The 14811-nt window shown below is 41.1% G+C and overlaps 1 protein-coding gene across 4 annotated transcripts in view; it reads right to left on the bottom strand.

The window, feature by feature from the left end:
* The window catches only part of TNPO2 (transportin 2), a 38530-nt gene that overhangs the window by 2970 nt on the left and 20749 nt on the right, over positions 1–14811 (bottom strand). For all 4 annotated transcript variants that reach the window (XM_083351315.1, XM_083351316.1, XM_083351314.1 and 1 more), the window contains exons 13-24: positions 14531–14756; positions 13185–13356; positions 11188–11274; positions 10781–10888; positions 10093–10251; positions 8769–8856; positions 6503–6601; positions 5163–5258; positions 4077–4152; positions 1144–1243; positions 458–532; positions 47–177 (exon numbers count right to left, since the gene is read on the bottom strand). In XM_083351315.1, coding sequence (XP_083207441.1) covers positions 70–177; positions 458–532; positions 1144–1243; positions 4077–4152; positions 5163–5258; positions 6503–6601; positions 8769–8856; positions 10093–10251; positions 10781–10888; positions 11188–11274; positions 13185–13356; positions 14531–14756 — 1394 coding nt within the window. In that variant the 3' untranslated portion in view covers positions 47–69. The remainder of the gene's footprint in view (positions 1–46; positions 178–457; positions 533–1143; positions 1244–4076; positions 4153–5162; positions 5259–6502; positions 6602–8768; positions 8857–10092; positions 10252–10780; positions 10889–11187; positions 11275–13184; positions 13357–14530; positions 14757–14811) is intronic.

Here is a 14811-nt window from a genome sequence, read left to right as displayed (position 1 = left end):
TTTTAATTGTGGGGATATAATCTCACTCAACATTCTTGGGACTCACCAAGTATGGTTTTGCGGCTTCGCCTAAACACCATAGAATGCAGCAAGCCTCTCTTTCAGAAGTGGAGGAAACTGCTCTGAGAACTGCTGCCAGTTATCTTCCCCAACTTGATCTTTGAAACCATGGAGAATCTGGAAAAAAATACATTATCACTCATTAGGAAGAAGAAAAAGGCACACCATTACAACCACACCATTATTAACACAACCCTATATCTCACACAAAACTGCTTATAATCTATCTACAGTTTCAAAAAAAACTCAGAAAGAAAATTCAGAGATATAAATTAGGAAACAACATGAGTATACAAATAACATCAACTTACTGAAGTAAAATGAATTCTAAAAGAATGACTACTTCTCTTCATACAGCATACTGTCAAACAAACCTCTTCCTATGATGATGACTTACCTTATAAAACATATCTCTCAGGTCATCCTTTGGACTCACCCATGAAGCAACAGCATCACAGAAGAAAATAAAATCCTAGAAAAACACGATAATTCTTAAGAAAATATTCACTACAAATTATAGTTTAAGCCAACATCATTCTGCAAAAGTATAGGGCATGGAATAAAAAATCTAACCAGTGTGAAGTTAAGAAACCTGGCACGCCTGCCTTAAGCTAAGGAAGATCTTGTGAAACTAATATATATAATATACTGGATGTTTTTGACTAGTTTTCTACATATTAACGAGCATATGAAAATACTGCAGAGAATGGAACAGCCAGCTCTAACATCAATTAATGAGCAATGAAGATCATAACAAATTGAAACTTATGCAGGACTGAGTAAATGTCTGATTATTATGAATTAGGCTGGCAGAGTTCAAGGTAATAGGATCAGTCTTTTTAGAAAAACTAGACATTCATCTGTTTGGAGTCTAGCAAGGGAGACGCATGCAAAATTTAAAAATTGTCTCCTCATATAAAAATATTTTTCATAACTGACTGCTATTATGGCTAAGCATTTGAGAGTCAAACATCCTTAATTAATTTAACAGTAGATTTACCAGTACAGCAAGATCTATCTTCTTGTTCAGCCTGGGATAGCATACATAACAAAGCAAAGAATTTATGTTTAAAGCTTATTTACCTGTACAACTCCACCAGGGTTTACTCCAATCATCATACAGATGCCACGGAAAGCAGAGTCCTTCTCTTCATTATCACGAATGTTCCTCAAAGATGTACACCTATGAACAAGAATACATCTTTCATATGTTAAGAAAGTGGGGAAGACCAAAAACAATGCATTTCCCAAACCATGCACTAAGATTGGTATTTTTGGCAGAGATACATCATCAGATTTATTAGAGTCAAATAACATTCTTCCACTAATGTATTTACATATAAATATTCACTTAGCAGCCTTCTTTATATAGTGCTTATGGTTCAATTTAAACTCTGATCATTATTTAGAGTAAAACCACAAGCAAAAAAAACATTATAAATGCTAATTTTAGGATCTTTCCTTTACACGTCCTGTAAGAAAAACTGTGACATTAAATGTATTTAAACTGTAGACTTGGGGGGGTAGGGGGGGCGTGGCAGGCATAGCAGGTGTGGGTGTGGCGAGCTCAACATCGCTCGTGTTGGGGGTAGGTGGCCTGTGCAGGGCTGGGGGGGATCCATTGTCTCCAGCCGAGGAAGGCGAGACCAGGGCGAGCACTACACCCTTGTCCACCAGAGGAGCCTTTCTGTCCCTCTCCGGCCATGCGGAGGAGCCCCAGTGATGCAGGCTGCCCTGGGCAGTGGAGGGCCCAGTCCAGCCTTTCCCAAGGGGGCGCCTGGCCGTGCTTACCTCCTCCTAAAGGCTGCTGCTGACTGGCTTGCTCTCCTTGGCCAAGTTGCTCATGGTGTGTGTGGGAGGGCAAAATGTGTGGGTCAGAGGGAGGCCCACTCCCACCCGGCTTTGTAACCAAAGCATCCTCAGTGATAGGATGGGAAACCACCAGGAGGTCAGGAGGAGGGAAAAGTGGATGGCGAAAGGGCAGCAGGGCTGCTCGTGGGCAAGTGGTAAGGCAGGACTTCCTCAGACCCTCCCTCCCTCTCATTATAATCTTCCTTCCTTCCTTCCTTCCTTCCTTCCTTCCTTCCTTCCTTCCTTCCTTCCTTCCTTCCTTCCTTCCTTCCCTCTTCATTTTCCTTTCATTCATCTTCCTTCCCCTCTTTCCTTCTTTTTGTTTGTCTTTCCTCTTTCCCTTTCTCCTTTCCTGTCCCTTCTTGGATGCTCAAATGCAAAAGGGGAAACATTTCTCGATGCCTCCTTGCCTTGTGATCAAAGGCCACTTTTGCTAGTAGTCTGTGGCCACTTAAAAGACCGGGAACAAACCAGGCTCGGTTTCTCCCACGCTTGCATTTAGTGGGGGCGTCCACAGACAACAGTACAGCAAAACTGTCAAAATGGTGGCTGGGATAGTTGATCAGAGCTCCTCTGTTTTTTATGTGCAACAGCTTTAGCATTTAGGAACAGAGGTAAGTTAGTTGCTTTTCTGTTAATACATAATGCTTAAAAGGTCTCTTCTGTAGGGACCCAGCCATGGTCTAATTCAGACTGGAAATATAGCAAAGGAAAATATTTTCCCCCACTGGAAACGGCCGTTTGCAACACACAAGGAGGGGATACTTTCCTAAGAGTTCACAACTCAAGAATATCAATGTTAACTTGGATTACCAACAAAGTTGTCTGTGACAAAACAGAACACAAAACTGCTTTCTCCTTTGAACCCAAGTCTCAATGGATCCAGGACTGAATCAGAACTGAGTGAACTGGGGCATCTCCATCCAACTTGCCTCTCTCTCCTTCCTTGCTTCCTCCCTTCCTCTTTCCCTCCTTCACTGTCTCCCTCCTTCTCATTTCCATCTCCTTCCTTGCTTCCTTCCTTCCTTCCTTCCTCCCCTGCTTCTCATTCCCATCTCTCTTTCCTCCACGCTCAGGAAGGAACGGCGGGAGGGGGAGAGATTGCCAGTGCTGCTGGTGGCCATTCTGCGGCCGGCCATCGCTATCCCACGTGTGGGGCCCCCCGGTCTTGGTGAAAGGGAAGCCCCGTGGCTGTGAGCCTAGGTCGGCAAGCGGACCATGGAGGTGCTGGTGGGGGAGGGGGGTTGGCGCTGATCTACAACCTGGTTGCGTCCATCAACGCCAGAACGCACTCAGCCTTAGATCCATGGGGCAGCCCTGGAACCAGTGAGGGGCTGCCCCGCTGCCTCTGCCCCGCCCCCTGGATGTGCGCACAGGAAGAGACCAGGGCTGGTGTCCTGGGTGAAGTCAGCCTCCAGGGCAAGACAGCCAGCAGGGACGCTGGGCTCCATCTGCTTGCTGCCTCCTGCACGTGTGCTCAAGGGGCGGGATGGGGGGTGCCTGTCGCTGGTTTGAGGGCTACCCTGTGGATCTAAGGCTGTGTGTGTTCTGGCTTTGATGGACGCAACCAGGTTGTAGATCGGTGCCCAGTTGGACTGGGCCAGGCCGAGGTGCTGCCGGCTGGTCCTTCGCTGTTTCCAGTGCAGCTCCGTAGGTCAGACGCAACCACACGGCGGGCCGGATCCGGCCCACGGACCTTGTGTTTGACATGTCTGTTCTAGAGCAGACATGTCAAACACAAGGCCCGGGGGCCGGATCCGGCCCGCGAAGTGGTTTCATGCGGCCCACGAAGCCATCCTGGAAACAGTGAGGGAACGGCCCCCACTGCCTTGGCCCTGGCCCAGAGACCCTCCTTCTGCCAGAGACCCTCAGATCTCTCCCACTCCTGACCAGGCCCCCATAGGCACCCTTGATGCAAACGATGTAGAGCTGGCCACGCCCACCCAGTACGCCATACGCGCTCTAGCCACACCCACCCACCCTGGCCATACCCACCCGGCCCCCTGAGGGCAACCGCAATGCTGATGCGGCCCTCAATGAAATTTGAGTTTGACACCCCTGTTCTAGAGGATCAAATACTTCACCATTTGAGATGTCCCCAGTCTGTTTTAACCCCGGAAAAGCAAACCCCAAAGTTTCTTCTATGCCTCTTCATAAACACTAACCAAGGTCTGATAAACTGCTGCAACATCGGTGCCACTTCCTGAGGACAGACGTAGCCCAAGCGGCCAATTGTGATGGCTAGAAAAAACAAAAAAACCCAAACCTGTCACAAAAGCAGTGTCTTATCAATTTGTAGTAATAAGATATGGGTGGACAGAATCAATACCACCTTAGCTTTACTATACTGCAGCACATAATATAAAGATGGTTTCACACTAGTAAACGTGCATAGAAAAAAAAAGAAAGTAAATACATAGCTTTTTAATTCCATTAAACCTTTAGTAAGTCATAAATTATTTGAAATTAGTGAAATTTTAGTGAAGAAACAGCCATAGAAGTCTGAGGTTTAATGACATTTCCATCTGATGGTTATGTCTTATTAATTCCTTCAATTCCATCCCTTCGTGCGGCCCGGTGGCCAAGTGGCCACAGCCCAGTAGTGGGCCACGGCCCATAGGTTGGGGACCCCTGATGTATCGAACTGCATTTATATATCCTCCATCTGATTATGTCTGTGTATAGAGGCATTATTTTCATTGTTTGAAGACAGTGTTAGCCATGACATCATTAGAACAGCAGATATTGATAAGTTGGTCCCCTGCTTCATTTTAGTTTCCTAAACCATGCTATTTAATGATATTTTCTTTCTTTGTGTTTCCAACATTGGCATTCCAATCACAAGCAACACACTTTGCTTGTATGTTCTGTTTTTTTTCCAACTTGGATTTGATCATAAAGCTTAACAACTTCATTTTCTTCTGAACTGGTGGTTAAAGCATAATCTTGAATGATTGTCATATTAAAGGATTGCCCATGAAATCTAATCAATAGGACCCAGATTGTTGGGGGCAATAAGCTGACTTTGTAATAATGCCGCCTGGGGGGGGGCGAAAGCCCTAATAAAGCAGGCATATACATAGAATGAAGGCTATTGCTAAGCACATTGATTTGTGCTTCTTAGATTGTAAGCCGCCCTGAGTCTTCGGAGAAGGGCAGGATATAAATGGGATTTTTAAAAAAAATAATAAATCTATTTATGAATTAGTAAACAATCATAGCTATCACTAGGACAGCAAATGCCCTCTCACCTGTGTTTTCCAGAAGAGTTTTAGGGGTATTTGGTCTGTTGATGATCTCCACAAGATTATTCAGCACCATCTGAACATATGGTTGCATTTCAGCCCCTGGTAAAAAGAAATTTGTGAACTGAGTCATGCTTAGTTGTAGAAATCTAGACTCCATATTTGAATGTCTTCCAATTTAACATCTTGCTGGTTCTTCATGCATAAACAAAATGATTTTTGATTCAATGACCAGAAAAGCTTATATCAATCTTAACAACACCATTTAAGGCTAGAAATCAAATATAAGAAAAGGGTCCTGTTACAATTAGGGGTAGGCCACAACTATAGATAAAGTAGAAATTGACGCTATTATTTATGTATTTATTTGACTCTGACACTATCCAACTCTAGGCTGAATCAAACAAATGAAAATGGGGAATGTGGATATACACCATCAAAAAAACATGCAAGCAATCCAACCTAACTCAAGCATGGGAGAACACCCTGATATTTATGGGCTTCCAGAATGCTATTAGGGTGGGAGCCATTCAGATCTCAGAGGGGACGCCATTTCAGATGCCAGGCACCAAGTCACAGAAAGGCATGCTTCCTGAAAAATGGCACTGTTTATTAACGGGACCCAGAGAATGCACTTTCTGTCAGCTAGATGGGAAGAAACCATGGGAGGCAGATGGTGTCACAAATAATCAATCCTTATGCCATTTAGGCCTTTCTAGGTCATCATCACCACCTTGAATTGTACCTGGAGAAACACTGACAATCATCATAGCTCACGAAGCAGAAAAATTTCTAAGTGGTCTTTACAGGCAGGCCCTCTCAAACCAGGAAAGGATGCAATTGATACTCCAGATGGAGCTCTGCAAAGGCCTTTTTGGTTCCTTAAATCCAAGAGCTTCATCACTCTTGAATGGACAAATGCAATTCCATCCATGAATAAAAATATAAGGTCCCCAGATCTAGGTGGTTCTAACATCTACAGCCATTTGGTCTTTGTGGCATTTGAGTTTGCATTAGTTTCTTCCCACTGAGGCTCACACAGCCTCCATGCATTGGGACAGCACTTCAACAAATTATATTATCAAATTATCAAAATATATCACAGCCAACGTTAACAATGGCTCAAGACTGTGAGAGTGAAAATCTCATTGGGGGACTAACAGAATTAAACACCAAAAAGCACAACTTAAATAGGTTTCATACATCACCTAAGCAACAAGAAGTCTACCACCCTAAAATGCCAAAGAGACATTATTCTCATATAAAAACCAGAAAGGAATACAGCTCCAAAGTGCTATAGTAGTCTATCCACCCATATTTGTGTTGGGCACTTTTTTTACACTCACCCATTTGCATGCATATCTCTCCAATTGCCCAAGTAGCATTGTTGCACACAGAAATGAATTCTGGATTCAGGTTGGTCCCTAAGATAGGCATGAATTCAGCTAAAGAGAAAATACGTTTACTCAGCATCGATTATCCACATAATAAAGAATACTAAGACTACAACTAACCGTTATAAAGGTTCTGTACAGAAAGAATGGGCAATCTCATCACTGTGTTAGTTCTTTCAATCTTAATTTAGGCAGCTCTAGATTTGGACTGGCAAAATTCAGATGTCTCATTAATGTATCTTTTATTTTAAGAAATCAATCAGAATAGAGCTGGAAGGGACCTTGGAGGTCTTCTAGTCCAGCCCCCTGCTCAAGCAGGAGTCCCTATATCATTTCAGACAAGTGGTTGTCCAGTCTTTTCTTAAAAACCTCAAGTGATGAAGCACCTACGTCTGAAGGCAAGCTGTTCCACTGGTTAATTGTCCTCACTGTTAGGAAGTTTCTCCTTAATTCCAGGTTACTTCTCCTTGATTAGTTTCCATCAGTTGTTACTTGTCTTGCCTTCTGGTGCTTTGGAAAATAAATTGACCCCTTCCTCCTTGTGGCAGCCTCTCAAATAGTGGAATAAGGCTATCATGTCCCCCCTAGCCCTTCTTTTATCTAGACTGGCCACTCCCAAATCCCGCAACCGTTCTTCATATGTTTTAGTCTCCAGGCCTTTAATCATCTTAGTTGCTCTTCTTTGCACTTTTTCCCCCAAAGTCCCAACATCTTTTTTTGGAATGTGGTAACCAAAACTGGATACAGTATTCCAAGTGTGGCCTTACTAAGGCTTTATAAAGTGGTACTAACACTTCACATGATTTTCATTCTATGACTGTTTATACAACCAAGGATTGTATTAGCTTTTTTGGCTGTGCCGCACACTGCTGACTCATGTTTAAGTGATTGTCCTCTAGGACTCCACGGTCCCTCTCACAGTTACTGTTCTGGAGCCAGGTTTTGCCTAATCTATACTTGTACCTTTGGTTTTTCCTGCCCATGTGCAATACCTTGCTTTTCTCCACATTAAATATCATTTTGTTAAATAGGGCCCATTGTTCAAATCTGCCAAGATCTTTTTGGATTCTGAGCTAGTCTTCTGGAGTGTTGGTTATTCCTGCCAGCTTGGTGTCATCTGCAAATTTGATGAGATCTCCTTCTATTCCCTCATCTAAATCATTTATGGGGATATTGAAGAGTATTAGGCCTAAGACAGAACCTTGTGGTACCCCACTGCTTACTTCCCTCCATGTAGATGTAGTGCCATTGAGGATTACTTGTTGAGTACAGTTTGTCAGCCACTTACAAATCCATCTGGTGGTGATACTGTCACCCATATTTTTCTAGCTTACCAAGAAGTAGGTTGTGGTCTACCTTGTCATCCTAGCCTTAGTTCTAAACGATCAGTACAGAACACTTAAATTTGAACTCATACTGTATTCAACTGCAACATTACAAGTAGCATTTATAGTATTTGGATCACTGATTTTTTTTAGCTCTCATCTGGAAGCAGCAAATTTTTAAAGTCATTTTTGCCAAATTCCAATAAATAGGTTGGTATAAAGGGCTCCATTTTAGCCTGAACAACAACTATCTAATATTTCAGTTTAAAGTCTCTGTGTAATAACTTCAGAATAATCTTTATCAAAGTTTTAGTCATTGATTTGGCAGACGCCCTCCTTCCTTCAGTATTAGTTGTTAAAAGTTAATATGACTGAACTGATCAAATCATCCCTTTAATTCTTAATTTACTTCTGAAGGCTAGCAGCAAAAAACCCAGAATAAAGATCAGTTGTATATCTGCCATCTTTTAGTTCTCAGCCTACACAAAACTGGCTGGGAGAATTATCACTTTCATTTTAATCTTTTTTTCTCACTAAAGCAGGAAACTAACTAACTGTTAATATACTGCCTTCAATGGAACCATCTTTTATCTAATGGGAGCTTCTTTTAAGTGGAATAGAAATGAAAATATCTGGAATCTGTACTTTTCAAAATGTCCCAACAACTAGGAATTAGGATGGGCAAGGAAAATGCCAAAGACCATCTTTTATCAGGAGCACAGGAACATAAACCACATACAAGTCAATGTTAACAGTTAGCATAATGTCCTTCTGACCTCTCCCACCAATGTACATTTCTTGCTTTTCTTACCTGGGATATTTAAAAGCATCAATACCGAGACTACTACTACCATAAAAAATATCTGTAGGCCTTAGGGGAAAAGGGTACCTACCTATGCATGGCTTGACGTGCATAAAACAGGCTTTGGTAAGATCTCCCAGGAGTGCAAAGGAGCTTTGCCGAACCTCTGGCATAGTATCCTATAAACAGGAGAATAAATATGAGAAAAAAAGTTCTATTTATTATTTTAACTACGGTATTGTGTAAGAAGTGAACAAAATTATAAAAATACAAGATCTAATATGATGTATAAACCTAACGTGTGAATTTATCAGCTACATGATTAAATTTTATTTCAGACACAGAAATAGGACTACCTGTGCCAGTCTTGTTTAAGTCCTACTCCAGGCTCTTTGCCTTATTGGTACTAACATACAGCTGATTAATTTTTCTCAGATTAAAAATTTGCCATATTTATATTAAAAGCTGAAGTAAGCTGAAGTAAGATTGGGACAAATACCCGTTGAATTCCTTTTTTATTATCCAATTTTGTTAAGTTTTTTAGATTCACTTAGAATATAAAAACTTACGTATATTTCTAAATCAAATCAAAGAGAAAAGCAACCTGGAATTAAGGAGAAACTTCCTAACAGTGAGGACAATTAACCAGTGGAATAGCTTGCCTTCAGAAATCGCGGGCGCTCCATCACTGGAAGTTTTTAAGAAGAGACTAGACCAGGGGTGTCAAACTGCCGGCCCGCGGACTGGATGCATCATAGCAAAACCGTGCCTACCCCATTGCCGGCAATGGAAAAAAAGTCACGATATGTTGCAACACGTCACGTGACAAGTTTGACACCCCTGGACTAGATAGTCACTTATCTGAAATGGTAATGCTTGAGGAGGGGGCTGGACTAGAAGACCTCCAAGGTCCCTTCTACCTCTATTCTATTCTAAAAGATATTTAATCTACTCCAGTCCCCATTAGACAAAGTAATTTTTTCACTTCCTTTTAAAAATTTGCGTCTGACTAAACAACATACATTGCTTTTCCTATCTTCAAAGCACTGCTGGATAATTCTCATCTATTCTGTTTCTTCAATAATGATATTTACACACACATACATACTTCCCATCATCTCTCTCTCTCTCTCTCTAATATGCTATGAAAATTATCTTGAAGTGGTAACTATCCCAAAGTATTTACAGCTTCCATTTTTAGAATGCTTTTATAAAGCAAATAATTAAAAACATGCAATGGTAAATTACTTCCTCTGAACTACCTACGTGTCAATCTTGCAATCATGCTAAAATATATTATAACAGCTCACTATTTTTATTGCAATGTTTAGACTAATATTCAAGACATGATTTTTTTTGAGCGCTGACTAACTGTTTCTGGGCTAAACAGCCAAACATGTAAAACTTCCACCCACTTGCATGCACTGGAACAGTAGAGTCATTATATTGCTACGGGCCACAAGCTGTTCAACATGACATCCAAGACCTTCAGCTAAACCACTGAGAAGATCAAGAGCAACTATCATGAAGTCTTTGTCAGGTGCTTCATACTGATCAGGGTGTTGACTGTACATCTGTGTTGGGAAAAAAAATAATTTATTGCAAAAAAAAAAGGTGACATATCAACTATACTTCAAGTTTTCCTGAACAGATTGAAAAGAGTAGTTTTGCTACTATAAGAGATAGACAACTTGCAACCACATGCAGCTCCCAGGACCCCTCCAGAAATTTCCACTGAATTGTAGTTTGTGACATAGCAGATTAAAAAAAAATACAACAACTATTCAGTGTATTTCAATTAAATCTAAATGAATTCGTATTTGAATTTTCAAATTGTTCCACATTGTTCTACAGAATGCAGCCCACACCATCCAGTTCTAAACCAAATATAGCTCTTGGATTGAAAAACTCTGTATACCCACACATTAAAACAATAGACTGGCAAATTCAGCTTCAGGCACCTAATGGTTCAAATATTTTTTATGATGAATTAATGTGCTCCATTACTTCTCATCCATTAGCAAGCCGTGATTCCAAAACAGAAACATGTTTTGGAAACTTAGAACAAATTTCTCAGATACTGCTGAGAAAATACTGCCATACCATTGCTTGAGCCAAGGTTTTCTGCACAAGGGTTACACAGCGCTGGTAGACTGGTTCACAGTACGGTAAGAAGCCACTTTGTAGAGCAGTTGCTACAGATGACAAACACTGTAGAAGTGAATGGACAGTGCATGAAAAGACATTCATGAAAGATCATGTTGAATGTACATTTCTATACTTAAATATTGAAATCAGGAATTTGAGATCAAACATAAAAATAAATATCAGTTTTCTCTCATTTTGCTAAAACGACACACAACATGTAGCTCCATAGAGTACAGGACCTACAGACATTTATCTTTAAACAGAGCATCAGATAAGTCAATTTTTCATGTACAACACCATTAATCATATCATCTGAGACACTAAAACCCATCCAAATAATTAGTAGCTAATTGGCTACTTACTTCTAGGAGGGGGAAAAGATCCTTATCCTCATCCTTCAGCTCATTCCATTTCTGAATCAGTGGAGGCATTAATTTTTGGATATATTCCTGGAAAAAATAAGGCAATTTACAACCACATTTCAGTTGGAACCATTGCCAGCAACAGCCCAGAATCTTTAGAACTAAAAATCATTTTCAGATTTGAAAATGCTAACAATTGCACTGACAGGAGCATCTATTCATAAAAACACAAGTAGCAGACGAAAAAAATAAGATCTGGAGAAATTTCAGTTCTCACTCATAATAACTGCCGTTTGTGATTTTGATTATAATAAGAAAATTAAAGGAGAAGTGATTAATCAGCTGACTAGGAAGAAGCCAAGCAACTGAATGTTGCCCGTTAACTTTCATTATGTATATCTGAAGTAGGAATCTGTAGCACCTTGGTTGTTTCTAATAATAGTGAATCACTAAAAAGTTTCATTTAGCATTTGAATAAGTAGTGGATCTATATGATGTATAATTAGTTTGTAGTTATTTTATTATTTTGACGATGGAGAGTTAAAGTGCGATAGAATTTAATGTTTTATTGTTGTTAGCGTATTTTAGATTATGTTTATTTGTATTTTTATACCCTGTATTCAGCTCTGGGAAGTCGGGGAAGGGGAGGGGGGGAGGAGGGTTTTTTTTTTGTATTCAAAAATGTATTTTAAAACTTTTCAATAAAAATAAATAAATAATAGTGAATCACACCCCCGCGCACACACCCAATCAGTACTGAAGGCTGTTTTGAGCTGCAGTTCAGTAACAACTGGAAGGCCAGTTTCCTGATGCACTTGATACACAGACAGACCAACAGCTGTTCAATACAGTCTACAGGCAGTCCTCAACCTACCATTCATTCAGCTACTTTTTGAAGCTGCAATGGCACTGAATGAATGATGGCTAAGACTGGTCCTTGGAGTTCTGGCTATCCCAGCATGGGCATGGTCACGATTGCAACCTGAGCACTTACAACCAGTTGTAGCACATTGCAATCATGTGATCATCATTTGCAAACTTCCCTGCTTGCTTACCCATAAGGTCATAGGGGAAGCCAGCAGGGAAGGTCATAGGTCACTGGGGTAAGTCTCCCTGACCTGTGCACCCTTCCTGAGCCCTCTGTACTTGCGCCATGCTGGCTACTTGCACACCCTCGCCAACCGGCACCTTGACTTTTGTACATAGCCTGTGCACCCTCTCTGACATGTACCACTCATGCAGTGCCTTGTGCACTCTTTCCAACTTGTATTGCAACTCGCACTCCCCTGCAACTTCCAACCCACACTTCTTGCAAACCTCACCACCATGAATTGTACCTGGAGAAACACTGACAATCATCATAGCTCACGAAGCAGAAAAATTTCTAAGTGGTCTTTACAGGCAGGCCCTCTCAAACCAGGAAAGGATGCAATTGATACTCCAGATGGAGCTCTGCAAAGGCCTTTTTGGTTCCTTAAATCCAAGAGCTTCATCACTCTTGAATGGACAAATGCAATTCCATCCATGAATAAAAATATAAGGTCCCCAGATCTAGGTGGTTCTAACATCTACAGCCATTTAGTCTTTGTGGCATTTGAGTTTGCATTAGTTTCTTCCCACTGAGGCTCACACAGCCTCCATGCATTGGGACAGCACTTCAACAAATTATATTATCAAATTATCAAAATATTTGGTGGAAATCCAAGAATTGTAAAAGAGGTGCCCCACTATGGTTTACACTCTTCTGTGTACCATCACATTTTAATTTAAGGATTTCTGTTTTAAAGAAAACAGACATAAGTAGCAGATCCCTTTCCCTCTACTGTTATCCTATTGAGTGGGGAAAAAAATCGCAACCTGGATTTGCCTATATTCAAGAATCCTGGCACTAATAGTATTTTATTCAAGTGGGAAAGGAAATAGTTCAACTAATCATAGTCATTAAATGCTAGCAGTTTCTGCTGACACTGCCTGCCAATAGGAAAAAATGTACTAACCGGCTGGTTGAGGTGGTGTCCAACAGAATCAGCCAGAGTGCCAATTGCATCATACAGGATCAGCAAATTCTTGTGCTGGTATTTTCCAAAAGCAAAAACCAAAGTATCCAGAATGAAACTGAGATATGGGACCAATTCTGTGCAAGCTTCCTCCTCAAGGGTGGCAAAAGCACTAAAAAAAAAGACAATTGGAAGTGAACACAAACCCAAAGGATAACAGCCCCAGGAAGTGAACAGATAAAAACGAAACGTCAACCCAACACTTCGGTGGTTTTTTTGGATAAAAAAATTAGTTTTGTTGTGATAGCCTAATTACTATTTTTGATCTGAAATATAAGGGCATTTCTCTGGATCAGACAGTACGAATACATGACTCATCATGTGATAAGAGCTCAATCATCAAATTCTTCATCATATCCAAAGAAAGCCTCAAGATAATACTAGAAAGCCTTACTATACAGCTCAGACCTGCTTTAGAATATGGGTGGCCAGCCCACACAAACCATATATTCTGGATGCAGGCTGGCAATGTAATAATTATTGTTCTCGCAGTGTTTTTTTCCCTCAGGATTGTAATAGGCAGGCAAAATGAGGTTACACTTTCCCAAGAACCCACTGTAAACCTGCTACTTACATAACGGTAAATAGATGTCATGATCTGAAACCAAATTGCCAGGAATAAAGGGCATTAGAAAATGTAATACCCTATGCAGCATCTAAGGTAAAGGTAAAGGTTCCCCCGCACATGCGTGCTAAACGTTTCCAACTCTAGGGGCCGGTGCTCATCTCTGTTTCAAAGTCGAAGAGCCAGCGCTTGTCCGAGGACGTCTCCGTGGTCATGTGGCCGGCATGACTAGACGCCAAAGGCTCACGGAACGCTGTTGCCTTCCCACCGGAGTGGTCCCTATTTTTCTACTTGCATTTTTACGTGCTTTCTAACTGCTAGGTTGACACTGCAGCATTTATGGTCCCAAAAAATCCATTTATGCTACAGATCCTAAGTTTTATTCAGGGCTACAGATGGAAGCTCAAGGCTTCCAGATACCTTTCTTACCGGGAAGCATTTTTAAGCTCCCTATCAAGCCTAGGAGATAACAATAACCAGCTGGCACTCTACAACGTCATTTCTACATCTAAGCAGAGGGAACTATGGGTGGTAAAGGATCATCAATGTTTTATTTGCATTTTAATTATTAGCCCTTTTGATTACAAATTAATAGAAAAGCAAGAGATAGATAAATAAGTAAATAAATAAGAAAGCATATTTGTGCTGATAATGACAAAAAAATCTTAAGTCTCCAACGCTGTCCTTCACAGATAACTGAAGCATTCCAGGAGCAGATTACCTGCAAGCAGCCTCCTGCACTCTTTTATTACTGTCAAGAATCCTTTTGAGCAACTCTGTCATCAGAGGCTTGAGATACATGTCTGGGGGTTGGCTTACAACCCAATGTGCATAGCGGCTCAGGGTCCAGCAAGCAATGGAACGCACCAGGGCCTTTTTGTCAGACAGGCACTGGATCAAGTGGGGAATCAGCTCAGGGAGGTAAGGAACCATGCCCTGCATGCAGCCTAGAAATGCAAAAGATGTTTTTAGTACATGATCTAGACGTTCTCAGGCAAACTA

Source organism: Vipera ursinii, assembly GCF_947247035.1.
Source record: "Vipera ursinii genome assembly, chromosome: 2".
Taxonomy (NCBI): Eukaryota; Metazoa; Chordata; class Lepidosauria; order Squamata; family Viperidae; genus Vipera; species Vipera ursinii.
Note: the sequence above shows the minus strand (reverse complement) of the source record. Positions and strands in the feature narration are given on the sequence as shown.